At 32.1% G+C, this 19351-nt stretch overlaps 7 protein-coding genes across 7 annotated transcripts; 5 read left to right on the forward strand and 2 right to left on the reverse strand.

The window, feature by feature from the left end:
- Positions 1-392: 392 nt before the first annotated feature.
- cand_036580 (uncharacterized protein) lies at positions 393-2322 on the forward strand (the record flags this gene model as incomplete). The annotated part of the gene is made up of 2 exons (XM_067213883.1): positions 393-1073; positions 1135-2322. 2 exons carry the CDS (start codon positions 393-395, stop codon positions 2320-2322), a joined length of 1869 nt encoding a protein of 622 aa, XP_067069856.1.
- Positions 2323-2511: 189 nt separating this feature from the next.
- On the forward strand, positions 2512-3177 carry cand_036590 (uncharacterized protein; the record flags this gene model as incomplete). Its single annotated transcript, XM_067213884.1, has 1 exon — positions 2512-3177. The coding sequence occupies one exon, from the start codon at positions 2512-2514 to the stop codon at positions 3175-3177; it is 666 nt and encodes a 221-aa protein (XP_067069857.1).
- A 242-nt stretch (positions 3178-3419) lies between these two features.
- On the forward strand, positions 3420-4879 carry cand_036600 (uncharacterized protein; the record flags this gene model as incomplete). Its single annotated transcript, XM_067213885.1, has 2 exons — positions 3420-3587; positions 3647-4879. 2 exons carry the CDS (start codon positions 3420-3422, stop codon positions 4877-4879), a joined length of 1401 nt encoding a protein of 466 aa, XP_067069858.1.
- A 113-nt stretch (positions 4880-4992) lies between these two features.
- On the forward strand, positions 4993-6522 carry cand_036610 (uncharacterized protein; the record flags this gene model as incomplete). The annotated part of the gene is made up of 1 exon (XM_067213886.1): positions 4993-6522. One exon carries the CDS (start codon positions 4993-4995, stop codon positions 6520-6522), a length of 1530 nt encoding a protein of 509 aa, XP_067069859.1.
- Positions 6523-6962: 440 nt separating this feature from the next.
- cand_036620 (uncharacterized protein) lies at positions 6963-9221 on the reverse strand (the record flags this gene model as incomplete). Its single annotated transcript, XM_067213887.1, has 1 exon — positions 6963-9221. One exon carries the CDS (start codon positions 9219-9221, stop codon positions 6963-6965), a length of 2259 nt encoding a protein of 752 aa, XP_067069860.1.
- A 1646-nt stretch (positions 9222-10867) lies between these two features.
- cand_036630 (uncharacterized protein) lies at positions 10868-13045 on the forward strand (the record flags this gene model as incomplete). Its single annotated transcript, XM_067213888.1, has 1 exon — positions 10868-13045. One exon carries the CDS (start codon positions 10868-10870, stop codon positions 13043-13045), a length of 2178 nt encoding a protein of 725 aa, XP_067069861.1.
- A 146-nt stretch (positions 13046-13191) lies between these two features.
- cand_036640 (uncharacterized protein) lies at positions 13192-19242 on the reverse strand (the record flags this gene model as incomplete). Its single annotated transcript, XM_067213889.1, has 1 exon — positions 13192-19242. One exon carries the CDS (start codon positions 19240-19242, stop codon positions 13192-13194), a length of 6051 nt encoding a protein of 2016 aa, XP_067069862.1.
- Positions 19243-19351: the final 109 nt, after the last annotated feature.

A 19351-nucleotide genomic window follows, 5' to 3' on the forward strand; every position in this document is an offset into this window, starting at 1 on the left:
ATTATGATTATATGGATATAGTTGAACCACTTAGAAAATTGGTCGTCTTAAAAAACGCGCAGCTCTCTAGTCTTATAAAACCATTGCGCTCTTTACACGTAGTTTTTTATACGAATACCGCAAAATAGTTCTAAATATTGACTGATAATTTGCGTGATAAACACAGTAGAATAATACATTAAGAACTTATGGTAATTTCTTTTTCTTAACCTCATTAATAATCCCCTTATTACGAAAATTCACTTACACATTGTTGGCGCTATATATGTGGAGATATAAAAAGTGTCATTTATAGATTCTCGGTCTTACTCATTTTTTTTCTTTATAAATCCATAGCACTTCTAGTAACTACATCCACAGTTGTTATCTATCGTCATAGTTTAGTAAATAGAATGCAAGCTAGTAAAAAATCCTTGTCTGATGAATACAAGACAAGTGATGATGTTACAGCTCAAGCTTATAAGAAATTGGAGAAGTTGAGGAATGACAAAGAAAAGATTAAGGCTTGGAGTGAAAATATTAAGAACTTAGCGAATAATCTTGGTGCAGCTCCAAAACAGTTGAGTAAGGACAGCTCAAGTAATAAATACATTGGCAAGGTAAGTAATGATTCAATACATGCAGGTATAGACCAATCTACATCTCCTAAAATTGAAAACATCAATATACAAACCTCATCCCTGAACAAAAAGAAAGCTGAAGATCCAGCTAAAGGAGTTTTACGTGAATTTCAAAAAAAATCTGAACAACAAATTGAGGTACTTCTCCAAGAAAAAAGCAAAATTGAATCTATTTGTGAAGAATTGCAAAATAGGTATAATCACCTCATATTAAGATATGAAGAGGTAGCTGAACAGAAAGAATCATTTAAAGAAGCATTCAAGGCTAAAGTAGCTGAATACAAAAAGTTGCAGGAGGAGCATGATGGAGTACAAAGTTTGTTAGCAGTAGGGAACCGTGCACAAGAAGAACTATATCAGACTCAAAAAGAATATCAACTGATTTTAGGTAGACAGAATATTGAGTATGCAAGAGTGAAACAACAGTTAGATCAAGCTGAATCTGAAATGAAGGTGAGTACAAACAATGTTAAAACAAAAATCATGAAACCTGATCTTTTTTTTTTTTTTTTAGAGTATGCAAGAAAAACTTAGCTCATTAGAAAGTGAAGTCACTGGTAAAAGTAAGAAGAATGAAGAAGTTCTGAGGTTAAATGAAGAACTACAAAGTAAATTTGAAGCTCTATCGAAGTCTCATCAAGAGTTAGAGAATGAGGCTCGAAAAATGCAGCAACAACTAGATATATACATTTCGCTCTCTCAATCCAAATCTATGGTTGAAAAAATTGCTAAATATTTGGAAAATCTTATAATTAAAAGAAATGAGACAATCAGGGAGATTCTTGGGGATATGACAAGTTGTACAGAAGCTTTAACTATGGAAGTGGCACATACTCGTACTGACCTCGATGAAGTCGAAAATAGTATACAGAAATTCAGTAACACTTTAATTTATTTTAGAAAGGATGTTATAATAGATGAGCATAAAAGAATTGACGAGTCGAAAAACTTAATCAGTAAATTAGAAAATAATATAATTGATGATAAGAAAAAAATTCTTAAACAGAGAAAAGAGTTATTCCATTGTATTGGAAGACCAGGATCCCCAATAGAACCTAGTTCAGTATTTCAGATTAGAAATGGATCTATTCTGCATAAATATAGTGGCAGATATGGAAAACTGAACAAATGTTATTGTAGAATGATTAGCTCATCTTTTGAATACACTACATCTAATAGACCTTCCAAGTCGATTAAGCTTGAAGACATAGTTGGTCTTGACTATGGTTACACCTCCAATTCATATATTCGTCAATTTTTTAAAGGTGGGTTTTCATTTTTCCTAAAAAAGTCTCAAGTAGAAGTCAATGAGGACTCAGAGCCTAAATATCAACCATGGCTATGTTTCACACTTAGAGTATTAGAAAATGGCAATAATAAATTTATAGATTTCGTTGCACCAAGTTCCCAGTCAATAGCATCATGGGTTGTTGCAATTGGACAATATGTATCATATGTACATAGATCTCATAAGTTGTTCTCTTACAACTTTATAAAATCAAGAACCGAATTTATTATTATTACAGTAAGAATGAAGCTGATGTACATATGTTTTTCAAGAAGTCTTAGTCTTGAGCAACTGTTCATGATCACAATTTACACATGTTGCATACGGAATCCACAGCTTATTAGAAATAATTCTGCTTGGAAGAAGCTAAAAATTAGACAGAAATATATTGCTATTAAAAAAGGTCTGGCTTAAATTCTTAAACAAGTCTTATTTCTTCTAGAAAATGTTTTTTAGTTCTGCTGTTCTTGTTCTTATAGCTACCCCGCAAGCACATCTTTGTTTACTTTTTTTTCCCCCTTTTTTTTCTTTTCTTTTTTTTTTTTTAGATTAAAATCATAGCCACTATTATTATTACATCTCAAGGATATTTGTACGTAAAACATGAGTTTTTTAGAATTGGGAAGTGCCACAGTAGATGACAAAGGATACGTAATGGACAAATTTAGAGATGATTTCTTTCAGAAAATGAGAAGCAAAGCAGAAAACAGAACTTGCTTTGATTGCCAATCTAGAAATCCTTCATGGGTATCTATTTCTTATGCTATATTTATCTGCTTAAATTGCTCCTCAGATCATAGAAAAATGGGTGTCCATATAAGTTTCGTTCGTTCTGCGGACTTAGATAAGTTTAGTCCATCTCAGCTACTGAGAATGAATATAGGTGGTAATTTAAGAGCAAGAAATTACTTTAAGCAAATATATGGAACTCAGTTTTCTGCAAAGTCTCGGGATTATGCAATATCTTCATTTGGTAGCCAGTACAAACAAATCCTTGACAAAGAAGTCAACATTACTCTACAAATCAGTGTACCTTCAGAAAAAAGCACTTCCAATGATGATAGTCCTTGTAAAGGGTCCAATTCTTGTGATACTCATAATGTTGATTACTTAGAACTTGATAATAAAGACAGCTTGAATAGTGTTATGAACTCTAGCCTAAAAGTACGTCAATATAGTGCTCAAACTCAGCGAGGTTTATTAATTAAGGGGAAGCGTCTTGATGCTGACTTTGATTTTGATCTTTTTATTTCGAATACATCTAAGTAGTGCTCATTATAGATGTGACAGCTATCAATATTTAATTAAACTATTGCTTCAGCAGTATTATACCTTAGTACTTTCTTTAAAAAGTGCTTGTATATATAGCGCTCTTTCACCTTTGCTCTTGCCCCTGCTTTAATAGGGTCGCTTTTAATAAGATCACAATTTTCTGCAAATCTTACAGCTAGACATCCTGAATATTACTGATATTTATAATTAACTAATCTACGTAAATTTAAAAGGAAATAATGAGTGATTATTCTGAATACTTTGAGGAACTGAGGGATGTAACTTCAAAACCACTTATTATGAGCAATAACAATGCAAATTTTTGCTTTTTTGGGCGTTTCAGCATACCTACCTACGCTCACCATATGTCTGGAATGTTATTTGTTGAATATGATACAAACTATGATGTAAGGCACTTCATTTTATTCCTTTCTAATCTTAATACTGTCATTTTTCTACTTCTTAGGATCATCGAGCTAAAACAGCAGTAAGGCATGAATACTCTCTTGATACAGGGTTGACTCAAAAAATATCATATCATAACATAAGAATTCGTGATAGTAATTCTAGGCAATGCATTGGAAAACCAGTGACAATTGACTGTAAAAACTATATTGTGATTATTGATAAAGGAAGCTATTTTGAGGTTAAGCCTTTGAAGGGTATGCTCATCTTTCACCCTGATGTCAGAAGCAAGCATAACTCAAATTCAGATATTGCTGAGATAATAAAGCGAGATTATATAGTGAGAGATGCAGCAATTATAGCAAAGATACATGAATCTAAATTGCAGACTAAAGTAGAAGTAGATGTAGAAGAAGCAGATGACTATGAAGAAAGACTGAGTATGCGTGCCTCTGGACCTAAAAAGTCCAACTTAAAACCAAATGCAATATCAAGACGTATTGAAGATAGATTAGATGATATATATGATCAAGACTTCGGACTCAAAAAACAGGAAAAGAAGAGAAGATTGGCTGCATTAGCTTCTAAGAGTGAAAAGAAAGTAGACGACCTTAGAGTTATAGAATCTGCACTTTCTCTAACTACACTTAAGAAATCTAATATAAACTGGGACTATGATGGAGATGGCCAAATGAGTGATGATGATGAATATATTGATGGGAATGAAGCTAATATAGACTCTAATAAAGAAGATATGAATATTCCTGATAATGGAAGCATAGACTCGCTGGATTCAGAAGAGGAGGATGGACCTGATGAGATTTTAACAGAATATGGTCAAACATTAAAGACAATGATTGCTAATCAACAAGATATGGAAGCTGATGATGAACTTAATGCATATTCCGATGAGGTGGAAGATGATGCAGAAAGTAGAAGTAATGTTAGTGGCACTGCCCCAATTACAGCAGGAATACCCACGAATGTGAAAATACTTACACAAGATTCACAACAAAAGTTTACAACTAGGTCACCTACTGTATCCTCTGTAATATCATCGGCTACATATGGAAATACAAGGAATTTGGAGTCTGAAGTTATCCGCAAACTAAGCTTAGCTGGCGGTAGAATGCAAATTAAAGCATTTTTGGATGCTATGAAAGTTAAGAAGAAAAATAAATATTTCGAAGATATCCAAGAAGTAATTAAGAAGGTAGCTGATACACATACGGAGTACCATGGAAATACGAAAATGAGTTATATTACGCTTAGAACTAACTACAGGCAGAGGTAGCTACTGCTAAAATTCAATCGCGTCTCGTCTAGTGTGTTTCACACAAATGTAGCGCAAGCTGCAACATTTGATTATAAAGACTTCAATACTACACTTTTTAGTAAATTCTAATAATGGATTGGCAATTCCATGGACATGTAGGAGATGTTGATGCGGTTATTCATCTCATTAATTCGTCATTTCTATCTGGAAGTGTGGTATTGGGTATAATCTTAACTGCAATTGGTTCCTGCTTTATGGCATTTGGCAATACATATATGAAACGAGGTCTCCATCTACAACAGGAGAAGTATTTAGGCACAGCCGATAGATATATTCCTAGTATGGCATATCATGAAATTACTTGGTGGATTGGAATTATATCTTATACATTTGGTGCACTAATTCATGTCATAGCACTAGGATTTGCTCCTGCATCTATATTAGCACCCATGAACAGCTTTGGTTTGGTAGCTAATGCATTTGCAGCAGCAACGCTTCTAGATGAGCACTTTGGATGCTTTGAATTGGTATCCACAGTTGGGGTTATTTTTGGAATTTGTCTATGTGCTCTTGCCTCCGTATTACCATCTAATTCTCTGAGCAAGAAGTATGATGGAATAGATAGTTGGTCTGATCCATATTATTTGCTTTATATAATGTTCTGCTTTATTTGTGCACTTGCTGTGCTAATTGTTATTAATAATGAAGAAGCTAAGTATAATGAAGAGAAGGATATTCAAACTAGGCGAGCTGTTCTCAAAACAATGGATGAAGAGAGTTTTGGATTCTCTACTTCTAGTCAATCTTCTCCACAACAGCAAGTTTCCTCACCTAATACGAACAAAATAAAAGTTTCCTTACCGGAATATCCACAGTACATTAGTATGTTATACGGTTTGCTTGCTGGGCTAATTGGCGCACAGTGTGTTCTTGAAATAAAAGAAATAGTAGCATGGGGCGAATATGCTATGAAGAATCCAGCTACATGGATGTATCACATACAGCCCTATGTTGCTTTTGTGGTTTTGGGTATATCTACTTGGTTACAGATGCATTTCTTAAACTTAGGGCTTGCAAGAGGTGATGCAACATTGGTTGTACCTGCTTATTATGTTTTCTGGACTCTGTTTAGTACATTTGGTGGTTTCAGTAAATTCCATGAGTTTCAAGGCTTTACTTTATCAATGACTATTACTTTTACTATAGGTATAATCATAACGACAGTATTTGTTATCATTATGTCTATAAGAGAAATACTAGCCTTTAAAAAGGCAGTAGACGAAAATGTACCACATGATAACGAAGTAGAGCCTATGCCAGAAAATGTGGAGTCTGTGAGAAGCAAGTTAGATGTGCAACTTCCTTTATCAATGGGTGTTCTCACAATGATTCATGCTGGAAGGTTAGCTGGAAGATATTTTGCTAACGCATCCGCAAATTTGCTTAGGAAGACAAGAAGTGCATCTGATCTATTATTACAAAATAAGGGCTCAATTGAACTTATTTTCCCTCATAAAGATATTTGGACTCTCCCCAGCAATGTTCACAGCTCAGCTATAGTAATGGATGGAAATTCATCATACCAATCAACAATATGGAGACCAAAAGCTGTAAATGAACTTGTATTTGATGAAGGAAGTCACTACGAAGAGATTAAATAGGTAAGTAGTATACTTCTAAAGAAAGTACTACTAATTTTACTACCTGAAGTATTATATATATATATATATATTGAACATTAGTCATCAATTCCCTTTTAAAAGCAAAAAAAAAAAAAAGATATTTATAAATCCCTATGACATAATGTATATTTCCTGTAATTAGTGCTAATACTATAGCTGTCAATTTTTAGTTTCGAATAACTATAATTGTTAAAAAAAAAATAATAAATTCCATCAAAGAGATCACTCTCAGTAATTGAATTAAATTACCATATAAAATATATACTTTGCACATAATCCTCAGTCGTGCTTTATTAGAGGCTAGAGAATTAAATATATTTCGAGCTTTCATCGTTTACTTAGGAGTTCTTAATCAATATTTTAGTAATGTTCAAGGAGTTTTCGCTCCAATAATAACTAATAATTTACAAGGCAAAATATTAGTCTACTTCATGAGAGCTATGCAAAAATTGGTTATTCAAGTGGTACACACTGGAAGAATCACCAATATCACTCGAGTTTGTAATAGAGTCTGCTGATATCTTGCTATAGCAACTGCAGTAATAAGGAAAGCCATCTATTATACATTGATCACAAGATGGACAGCGAGCCTCATCATCAAATACATTAAATGTCCCTGAGCTCACGAAACTTTGATTAGTAGGCAATGCCTGAATTTGTGCATGTTCTTGCAAAATACTATCTGGAATAAAAACTCCATGAGAGATTGGTTGTATAGGAGATGGAATATCTAGTGCAGAATTAGATACAACATCATTCATAGAAAATAGCTGACGATATACATATAGTGAAGTCGACAAACTATTGTTTAACACTGAATTATTTAAAGCAAAATTATTTTTATCCACAATATTTTCACTTATCTCAGAATTGTTTATCAATCCATCTGGGGATATTAAAGGATTAAGACAAAAATTACCTCCATCAAAAATTACATTTTGTTGTATTGAAGATCTATATATACAATTATTTTGAAAATATCCATTTTCGCTACATATATTGTTAATATTGATATCATTCTCATTATTTTCCATTATTCCATGCCATCTTTTTTTATTTAATTTTATATCAGACTGCCCCACAACACCTTGTGCATAGCTAGCAGACAAGATATTGCTATTGTTGTATATATTATTCATAAAACCTGAAGAAAAAGTTTCTTTCGATATATTGCTACTTTCGAATATTCCAGAGCTATTTGTATTGGTTAATTGCATTGAATTCTTTGTTGGGGTTATCTCTAAACTACATGTATTCAAGTTTGACTTGATATAATCCAACATGTTAACATTGGCTTGTCTATTTGCAGAGTATATATGATTATCTATTATTGGAGTGGCTGCAGCTGTAGAAATATCACCAAATATGCAGTTGCTTCGATTTTTAGTAATACATCCATTTACATCAATATCATGAATATTATCTGATAAAGAAGTATAATTTTTCCTGCATCTAGGGGTTAGTGGATTACTATCAATACTTAGATTCTGAAATTGACTACTAGATCTCAATATGCTTGGAGAGCTTATTGCACAAGACGTTGAAGAGGATAGGCTGGATGAAAATCCTTTATTTTGATATATAGATGAAACTTCTTGTATATTCGAATAATTAGAGATAGAGTTATCCCAATCCTCACTTTGTTTTATTAATTTCCTCTTATTTTTTTTTTGAAGTGCCAATACATCTATCTGAGTAGATGGAATTGCTTGACTTGCTTCTTTTTCACTCCCATCACTTTGTAGCCTTAATCTTAATGGTAATGACAACAAGCTACTATAATTCTTGTTTAATTGATTATAAATTGGAGTTTGGCTGTTATTTTTATTGTAAATTAGTAATTTAGACATAGTTCTATTGAGTAACTCCTCACAGTCACTACTGTAGTTTTGCTTTATACGCCAAGCCATTTGTATAACTTTTGCTTCATTAACATATAATATGTATCTATCTAGTATTCTACCTTTAAGATCTGCAGCTGTGGGACCAATAAATACTTTATGCGATGAATAATTTTGCTGAGGGCAGAATGTAGCTGCAAAATAACCACAAGAAGCCATAAATACTCCATAAGATTCGAGTACATTTTTAGAGATATGAAACTGGCAATTCTGACTATCTTGTTCCATTACTTTAAAATGGCCCATTAATTTGTCATGAGCTTTTCCTTTAAATAAGCAACTCCTACAAGGGCAAAATACCCACCTTTTAGGCTGACCACGAAATGTCAAGCAGATAATATTCCTCTCATGGCTTTCTAATGCTTTACCTGTTGTTCTCATCTGTATAGAATCCATAAATGCTTTGATTTCGCTACTCTCACTAATGCAAAGCCTACGCAAAACAATTGTCCCCAACTCGAAATTGTTCATAATTTCTGCCTTATCTTCAGTTGTACTGACTGCTGATAACATATTATCAACATCCTCTGAAGATACTAAAACGAAATCTGGTACATGGCGTGGTTTTAGTTTACCTCCTCGCCTACTATTATTGCCCTTATTTACAAGATTTGTTTCAATTGACGGTTTATAATATTGGTCATAACAGATAGCATCGAAATGGCGATGACAAGAGTACTGATCCCCATTAGCCATATCATTTGTAATCCTATGTTTATTGTATAAATTAAAAAGCATATCTCCACTACTTGCAGTACAGCTCGTCAAATTAGCCATCTCTTATGCTAAAAAAAAAATATTTAGTAATTATTCCAATCTTAATATTTCTAATTAATTATTTACCTTTGAAATGATAGTGATATAGGAACAAGTTAATTTAATTGTTCACTTATTTGACTGTATAATAGATGCTACTCTTACATTATACAGGGCCTTAAGAAAAGTTTGTGCAAATATATTTTCGTTAAAATAAAAGAGATGCCAGTATCATATGAGTGCGTATTATACTTTTATTATTTAACTGCAGTACTTAATTAATATTCCACTCTCAAAATTTTTCCTTAATGTCAATATGAGAAGAAGAGTTAGGCACTGGTTGTTATAGTATTTCCTTTATTAATTCCTTTGATTCTTATTATAAGTCAGGATAGTCACCTGGCATGCGTGCAGCAGCTTCACACAAAATGTCGGCAGATAATAATATCCCTTTTTTAGCGGAATTAAATGTTCACGATAAATATCTAACACACGTATGTAACTGATGCACTATTAGCGCCATACGTGTGGGGGGCGGTAATATCATGCAACTTAAAGCGCCTATAAAACTATATAACACTAAATAGCTTGTTTTAGACAATGCAATTATTTTTATTAATTATATAAAGTAATATTGTATACTTTCACTTAAGTATATAAGACTCTAGTTTTCCCTTCTTTATGAATTAGTTATATTAGGTGTTTTTATATGTGGAGCAATATAAGTGAGGTAATACTCAGTAAAAAAGAGAGCTCAGTGAATTACATTTAAAGATAAACAAAGCATATAGATACTTAGGAAAGATACCGGATTAACTCTAAGTATATTTTTAAGATTGCTAATAAAAGTAAATTAGGTAGTAAATAGTACCTTGATCTCTAAATATCTATCTCAATAAATACAGTCTAGTAAAGTTAGTGGTGAACTAGTTGATTAGAATACAATACTTCATAAGCTGAAATCTCTATATTTTTACAATAACTTTTTTTAAAAATAGAAAGATACAGAGTTCGATTATTACTAAATTACTTTCAATTGAAAGATCATTTATCTTTAGTGACTTAATCGCAAGTGCTCTAATAGGCGGTACACACACATATAAAGACACAAGTGCAACAAATTATGCATGCAACACACACGAGAAATTGATGCATTACAAATAGTGTGATACATATACGTGAAATCGATTCTTATAAATCAGATGTTGGGTGCATGTAGCAACTACTTTGCGCTTCATTATTGTGTACGTCTTGTTATAGTAAAGCTATTTAATAGACGTATATTGTGGCTTTAAGAAGTACAAGCCACAGTATAGTTTGCTCTCGTAGTCGTGGCAGTAATTCTTGCAAGCTTAAGAGAGAAGGTAAGATAGCGCTTTGAGTTTTCAGCTCTCTAATTCATTCTCTAAATATTTGGATGTAACTTTTTTTAGATGGTCTACTTTTAATCACTTGTAGAACCGTATTAACTTTGTAAGCTATCACTTTTGGTACAACTTCTGCATCATCTACCAGCTATTTCAACACAGTACTTATTTCTCTGAATAGAGTCAAGTTTTAAGGTAAAATAATATATTCTATAAAACTAATTATTATTTAAAGGAAGTTTCAGATTAACTGTTATCTGATATTTCAAAACATCTGCCTTATAAGAGTTGTAATTAATAATGTGGTTGAATTCAAATTTATTTGCATCAAATACAATGAATCAAAGCAAATCTGATAATTATAGTGCAGAAAATAATCTCGTAACAACAAATTTCACTCATGAGGCATTGCTGAATTCTCAGATATCTTCCAAATCTAACAATATAAGTAGCTCTATTGTTACACGAAAGCCCTATACTTCTAAGACACCACTTCATAGGCAAAAACCAAGACATGTACCATCATTTTGCAGCCTAAGTGATTCAAGTATTAATAATTTTGAAAAGGAACTTTTTAATCAGATGTCATCTGATTCAGAAAAAGAAATAATATCAAGCCATTACGAGCCTGGTACAATAGGGCTTCGTCGTTATGCAGTTACACATCAAGATGAAGTTGACGGTTATATTTTTGATTTCAGTAAACGAAGTACAAGACTTGCTAATGATAGCATAGATAGGACTGTTGTTACAGTAGGTTTTACTGGAAGAAAGAAAAGATGGACACTCTGCCCATCATGTGATTGTATACCTAAGGCTGATAAACGTGAGAAGATTGTAGGCCAGTGGAAGATTTTGTATTTGCCTCCCAAGGGTGGAAATTTGATAGTCCCAAGGTGTGTCTATGAAGCATATGGTGATGTAGTTGATGACTGTAATTATTTTGCTGCTACACTTTGTCCTCAGCAAACTTATTGTGCAAAGCATAGTAACCAAACGAGTTTTTTAAATAGAAATTGGCACTATTCATATAGGCACCAGTTTGCTTTACAAGACTACATTGTTTTTTGCGATCATTTACAGTCTATTCGACTTGTTTGGAGATTACAAACTTACAGAGACAAATCTAAAAGTAGAGAAATAACAGCTGAAGTTGCAGAACAAACCTTAATTAATGTTATGCAGAGGATTTTGGAATATTCAAGAGTTAAAGGATTTAATAGTAGCATAGCTCTACCAATAACTAATAACTCATCTAGTAATGGTTCCCATACTGAGACTGAAGTGAATGAATCAATAAATTTAAGTACATCTACTTCCAATGAGAAAGAGTCTATAGGTGTTTATGATGTCCCCCCTATTTCATGTAATTCTTCTGATTCACTAAATACAGGTTTTGATCTTAATATACAGTTACAATTAGCAGCAGCACAACTAAGTTCACAGTCATATCAACCTTTAATAGTTCAACAAACCTCATTACCTACTTCTTATGGTGCAATTATAAGTAGAATTTCTCCTCAGAATTCAGTTTCATTACAAGATTTACTAGCAAGTTATTTGGATGAAAGAGCGAAGTCCATAAATAACGGACTTGTTGCAGAAAAAGATAGAATTACAGGTCTATATACATCATTGACACCTTCAGCAACATCAATAAATATGTCAGATGGTCTGAGCAATTGTTCAAGTACAGGTACCACTCCAATGTCAATGGATTCGACAGACTCCCCAACATCAGCACATATACGACTTATTAATGCAACTAAGAGCTGCAAAGAAAATAATAGTAGTATTTATGATCAAGATTCAAGTAATAATAAGTGTGTAGATAGTGGTGATACAGTGGCATTTGTGCATAGTAATTCAAACTCAAATATAATAAATTCCAATTTTGTACCAGATATTTTCAGTGCATTAAATGCCCCAGTTTTATTGGGTAATGCATCAAATAATCTAAATAGTTTCGGTGCAGTACTTAACTCAAGTCAATTTCCACAGTATCCACTTACTCAAGTTATCCCAACAGATACCAGTAATGGTCCCGCATACCTAGTATTTGGAGCTAATTCTTCGTTCTGTCCCATTTTATTACCACTTAATAATCATGGACCTTTTAACTCATCAGGAAATATCTTTAGTAATGCAAATGGAGGATCTGTTAGTGTGAACAACGGAAATTTACCTTTCGTTTCTCCAGGAATACACTTTGCAAAAATACCACAGCTACCTACAAGTGAAATTGTAAATAATAACTCCACTAAGTCTATCTCAGTTCCTACAGAGAGTGACATTAATCCAATAAATGTCAATATACTTCGAAATGAAGCAAAAAAGTCATATATTCAAGGTGATCTAAGCTCTCACTCAGGAAATCTCCCTCCAGATATTGATCAGGCTACTTCGAAGACAATAAACCATACTTCCACCTCACAGTTAAGTGTTATTAACAGTATTGACACAAGTATATCCCAATAACAACTTAAAATAGTCTTCGTTATTTTGATAAGTATATATAGAAAGAAGTTTGTCATGTAATACCTTCTACTCTAAGTCAAATTCTTTTAACTTTTGCAATCACACTGCATATTATTTATTCAAATATAAGCACTAAACTGTCTTTCTTAACCCTCCAAAATCTCAAATATATAGGAGATACTCTTAGTAATATATAAATTTTGAAACGTGCTATTTCTATAGATGCAACCTTCAGCATACAAAGACTCAAGTAAAAATTCAAGTTCACACTTTGAAAAAAGTGAAAATGAGCTCAAATAATCGGGTATACTAATATTTGGCATTTTGTATAGCATAAAATAAATTCTATAGGAAAGTATACCACAAAGTAAGAGATTTATATTGCCATTTATAGTGATAAAGCTATTAATGGGTACTTTAGCTGTCATGAAGGGAACTAGCCAATCAGTTGAATTATCTATTGATAAATATGAGTTACAAGAATTTCTGAACAAATTAAATATTTCCTCCAGTTCTACTTTTGTAAAGAACTTAAATATAGAGCTTGGATCCCATAACAACCAAAATCTTGATACTAAATTTATAGGGATAAATTGGTCTTCTGTAGCTTTAGTTGTATATTGTTTTTGATTCAAACTCTCTAGCTCAACTGTATATTTATTTTTTGAGATATAATATTTTGATATATATAGCCATTTATCTTCATTTGGAATACGAGCACATAGATTTAACATTTCCAGTAAAAAAACTAAATAATAAATAGTTGAAGCACATTTACCTAAAGAATATGGGAAGGAAAGGTCGGAACAATTTATATGAATTCCAATCAATGCTAAATCATTTATAAACTCAAAGTGTAAATTATTAAATGATGATTCAATTTGCAGAAGACTACATCCAGATGGACCTGAATAATGAATAATACCAAGAATTATACAGAGAATATCGAAGATTCTGTTATTAGATTCTTTATTTCCAATAATCATATTCTTGAGTTTCCTTAAAATATCAAATATAGGGTCTTTTGGAGGTGATTTTCTAAAGTGAAAAGAACCAATTTCAGATCCAAGTAACAAACTCTTTACTGAGAAAAAAAAACCCATATTTAAAGGAACTAAGGGCTCAGAGTCATGTAAATTTCCAAAAGTCAATTTTGGTATGCTTATATCTATTAAACTGTGATATTCATTTAAATTATGTTTACTAGTAGAAACCTCTACATTTTTTAGATTAGAATAATGAATAGCTACACCTACAACTTCAGGAGTACTTTCTTGTTGAATTCCTACACCTTGGCTGATGTCTTGAGCTATACTTTCAGACAACAAGTTGTTCACCTTTTGTTTTTTAGAGAATTTTTCCTGAAAAATATCTGGTTCTATATACCTTTTACCCAATTCATTATATTTTGAATTTTTATGGTGCTGTTGAAGTGAAGTATCTTCATTATTATCATCTGTATTATCTATTAAAATTTCATTTAGTAAATTGAAAAGTTTTGCATCAGTGAAATTTACAGATTTTTCATAAAAGTCTGCATCATTCCATACAATGTCAAAATTGCAATCATCTTCAGCAAATCTAGATAGGTGATGTGCAACTAATATTCCATTAATATTTGATAAGTTTACCTTTACCAAGATACTTTCGTCATGTTGCTTTTGGGTTAAATTGATCCTACAAATTTCAATCATTTCGCGCCATTCTCCAATTTTACCAAATAATTTTATCAAAGTATTTCTTGATATAGAAATCCTCCTATTCTCAACAGTATTTTCACATTTTTCAGTTTTACTATCTTGGCCTTTGTTAGCGATCTTAATTATACCACTTTTTATCAAATCCCTACACAATAATTCTATCGCTTGCTCATGTGGTAGCTCGATTTTATTTTCAAGAATATCTAGACATGATTCATCGCTATGATATATAGAGCTGAATATAATACTTCGGATTAGATTCATCTGCAAGAATGTTTCAGAAGATAACACTTTACCTTTGGAATAACATAAATTACCGTATATAACAGTTTCATTGGTATTTGAAGGTAATAATGTGTTTGAGATTTCCTTTTTTTTTGTATCAAGAAATGATATAATAGCATCAGTATCTATTGTCTTGACAAAATTAGTCTTCCAAATATCCATTTCCAATGCCAACCCAACTTCTTTCAAAGTGGTATATTGGAGTGCTCTTAAATGAACAAGATCTAATAGTTTTGAATTCAAAGAGTATATTTTCCCAATGCAAATATATGCAAACATAATTGCTCTGATTGCTTCTTCCTTACTATTATCTTTATGTCTTGAAATCAGATCAACCAATCTCGAAAATTGAAGTCCAGTAAGATTCATATTAAGAAATCCACTTTTCACAGATAAGTAAAGTATAAATTGAGAGATCAAATTGTATACACTTTCTCTACTTACTTTATTCACACATAATGATTTCAAGGATAAGGAAGAAATACAGTACATGAATAAGACTTCATCTTTATGCAGACAAAGGACGGTACGTAGTATTTCAAGCTTGTCATTTCTCCTTAATATTTCATGACCACCAAACAAACTCTGATCTTCTAAAAGATACTCGAGTGTTGAAGGAACATTATTTTCACTAAATGTATATTTATGAGAAAGTATGGTCCTATTATTTGTCTTTACTTTAGCTTGTGATTGTTGACATACATTTCTTAGCATATACATAGAAGCATTTGACATATTCGATATATTGTGAAGTATGCTGTAATGAGACAAGATAGCAGGGTGAGTAGAATATAGTGCAGAACATATATGGCATTTGTATTTAGGATCTCTAAGAAAGCGAAATAATAGTCTATTCCTTGAGACTTGGATAGGTCCATTTGTTTTTGTAGTTGTGGTTAAGGAATCAACAACACGTTCCAAATAGCGTAAAGTGGTTAGTGGAGATATATTAAGGTCAGATGAAAGTTTTTGAATTTCTGGAGAAGCCATTGATAACACTAATTGATCATTATTTTCTATAGGTTCATAACATCCCGAGTTTGTTAATTCAAAATCCATCAAATGTCGTGCAAACTTTTCCAAAGAATTTCTAACATTAAGTGGTAATAAAGCCTGACTTTTCCAATGCTTCTTAATAAAAATATCAGGAATAGTTGCGTTCATTGCTAAATTTTTAATATCAACATATCTCTTTTTAATTTTCATAGCAAAATTCTGCAAACTAAGCCAGAATTTCTCAAAGTTCTCTAAATTCATCAAGTCAAAATATTCAGAATTATATCTTTCCCTCAATTGACTTTCAAATATAGAATCAGACCTTAGCAGTTTTATATCTGATATCCTGATAATAGTGTTAACCTGCCAAAAGGAATCATGTATTGAGGTAGATTTTATACTAACATAATTGCCATTATTACTTACATTTGTCGCATCAGTATTGTACTTACTTCCTTTGTCTTTACTTCCTACAAGTCTAAGCTTCTCTAATGTAACTAACATCCGTCTAAGTACCATAATTGCTCTTCTCCCTTTTAGTGAAACACTGGTTTTATGATGTATACGTCGATCAGATTCGCTTTCCATAGACATTCCAGTCAAAGATTCATATACTGCTCTAGGTAGTTCTTTAATTAAATTAGAAGATATGTGAGGATTTCTTGGATCATTCATACCAAAGAGAAGATAGTCTTCTATGTATGAGGATTTGTAACCATAACCTACTACTCTTAAAAAAGTGTCAAGATTCATCCCATCCAAAATTTGCTTGATCGACAAAAGACCAAGATTGTTATTTTCGTTTTCTTTGAAGTGAATACTTATCAGATGATAGTGTAGCAATTTTAGGCGAATCATCAAGGAAAACACAAATCCATAATGTGCTAAAATTTTTTGACTGAAAGGTTGAAATTCAAAAATAGATGAACTATTATAAAGCGAAGGTTTCCCAGTTTTTTGCTCAGCAAAATTTAAACTAATATTTTTGGCCGGATTAAAGTATTTTAGTTTTTGCATTGGTAACTCATGGCAAATACCCCCAATACGTAATACTTTATTGGAGCTATTATTCATTCGTGTACTATCATGCTTACTTATTTGATCTTCAATACTTATATGTAAGGATGCAACTGTAAAATCCCCAGAATTAACGACGGCAATATCGTTACTTGACAAACTTACTAGTTTTAACTCCTGTGACTTCTCTTCAGTTGTATCAGTATTCTCCAAAATATGATTTTCATGCATGCGTCCTATAACTTGATTTGTAGAAATTGTAGTATCATCTACCTCATTTAAGCCAATTGAGGTTGAAGCATCTACTATAGCTGCAACATTTGAAAGCTCCTTCTTTCTTCTTTGAATAGCGGCTCTAGTAGAAGATGATCTTTTATTTTTAAGTTCTTGTGATTTTAGCTCCTCTGCCTCTTTACTTGTATATGATTTAGCCCAATAAAAAACTGAGATATCATTAGCTGAAATAAACCTTATATTGCACTCAGAAGTATTATTAAAAGAGTTCGAAGGAGTAATCGAAGTTTTTTTAATATTTTCGTCAATCTCTAAAAGCTTTAGAAGTATCCGTCTGATAGTTTTTCTATCTGGTCCCTTTACAGAATTCTCTGCATTTGCATAGAGCCTAGTAAAATCAGGAATTGTTAAATAGCCAAATTCTTCTACCCATTCTCTAGCTAAAGCTAGTCTCTTTTTAAATTGTTCAGTTGCTCCTACTAAGGAATTACTTTGTGATTTCTTATCCAAATTTATAAAATCATCAGTAACATCACTTAAGATATCATATTTATCAATATTCAAATCTTTTTTACTAGCTTCTAAATCATTAGATTGTATAACTTCATTTGCAGAATTTAAAGTTAAACTATTAAGATAATATCTATACATGAATGTGCGATTGCATCGCTGAGGTATTTTAGATATATAATTACTGCGGTTTAAATCTGCGAGTAGCTTTCCTAGTCGCTTCATATTAATCCCTAAAAGCCTAGATATGTCCAAAGATACCAGCCCTGTAGATTTGCTTGCAGCAATCAAGAAGAATACCTGTTCGGCATCTGTTAGTTCACATAGTCTATGGCTAAATGAGATATCTGAATCGTCATCTACTTCGTTATTATGGTGAGTATTACACAAATTTTTATCCTGGAATAAAAAGCTCGAAGTTTCTTCATGCTGCAAGGGTTCTACATATTCCGTTTCAGATAGTAAATCAGTACTGAAATATTCAGACTTTACTAATGATTTAGGTATATCAATTTTGGAAAATATTGGAAAAGCGTCTTTCAAACATAGACAAGGAGCATAAGAGTTTGTTGAAGGGCACCATGCAAAAACTCTTCTTACATTTTTTGTAAGTAAAGAGTCTCTAACTTTATTGAATACCTTATTAGCTGTACGTTGTGTACAAATTAATCGATCTGCTGACCCCTCATGAACAATCAGAAATCCAATACATAAAGTACGTATATCCCTTTCCCACGCAATCTTTCTTGGTGCTTTATATTCCAAAATACGAACAATCTCTGCACTAAGCGGTTGTATATGTTGATACCAAATTAGTTGTGATAATTCATGAGGAATTTTTTTAAAATCAAAAAATCTAGTCAACCAAATTATAGCTGATACATGACCTCCAGATATAGCTGATTGACAATCAGAATTATTAAGAATTCGGTGTTTGTAACTTGTTGGCATTGGTATTGTAAAACGGACGATCAAATCGTATCTATATAGAGACTTTAGGTGTTGGAAGACCATTTTTGGATCCATTCCGAGTATCTTCGAAATTTCTGATTGCCAACAACCTTCAAAACCCCTTTTAGCAATGACCATATATACAGCTAATCTTCCATCTATATCATTAATATTTGAGTATATATGTAGATTTAGTATATATCGCTGAATATTTTCTGAAAGATGCAAATTAAAACAATCTAAGTTTTCCCACTTAATATCTAAATTCTCCACTTCATGTGAACTTCCATCCGATAATCTGATTATTTTAATACAAGGATGTCTTATAATAGAATTAATAAAACACTTTTGGAAAAGTGCATCTTCTAACTGATTTATAGGAATATATTCATTAATTACACAAATTCTAGTTTTTACACATTCTAGTAAACATCTAGCTGTACATCCAATATTCCCAAATAGAGCTAATTCTTCCAGTACAACTCTAGTCAGAGAGATATTCATTAACTAACACTAAACTATAACAACCTTTGGTAAACACTTTGCGCCCTAGCAAGAAATGTGGCGCAGCTATTTGATTTTGTGTAATAGCTTGATTCCTCCAATAATGCCT

This window comes from Cryptosporidium andersoni, assembly GCF_001865355.1.
Source record: "Cryptosporidium andersoni isolate 30847 chromosome Unknown contig_27, whole genome shotgun sequence".
NCBI classification, from domain to species: Eukaryota; Apicomplexa; class Conoidasida; order Eucoccidiorida; family Cryptosporidiidae; genus Cryptosporidium; species Cryptosporidium andersoni.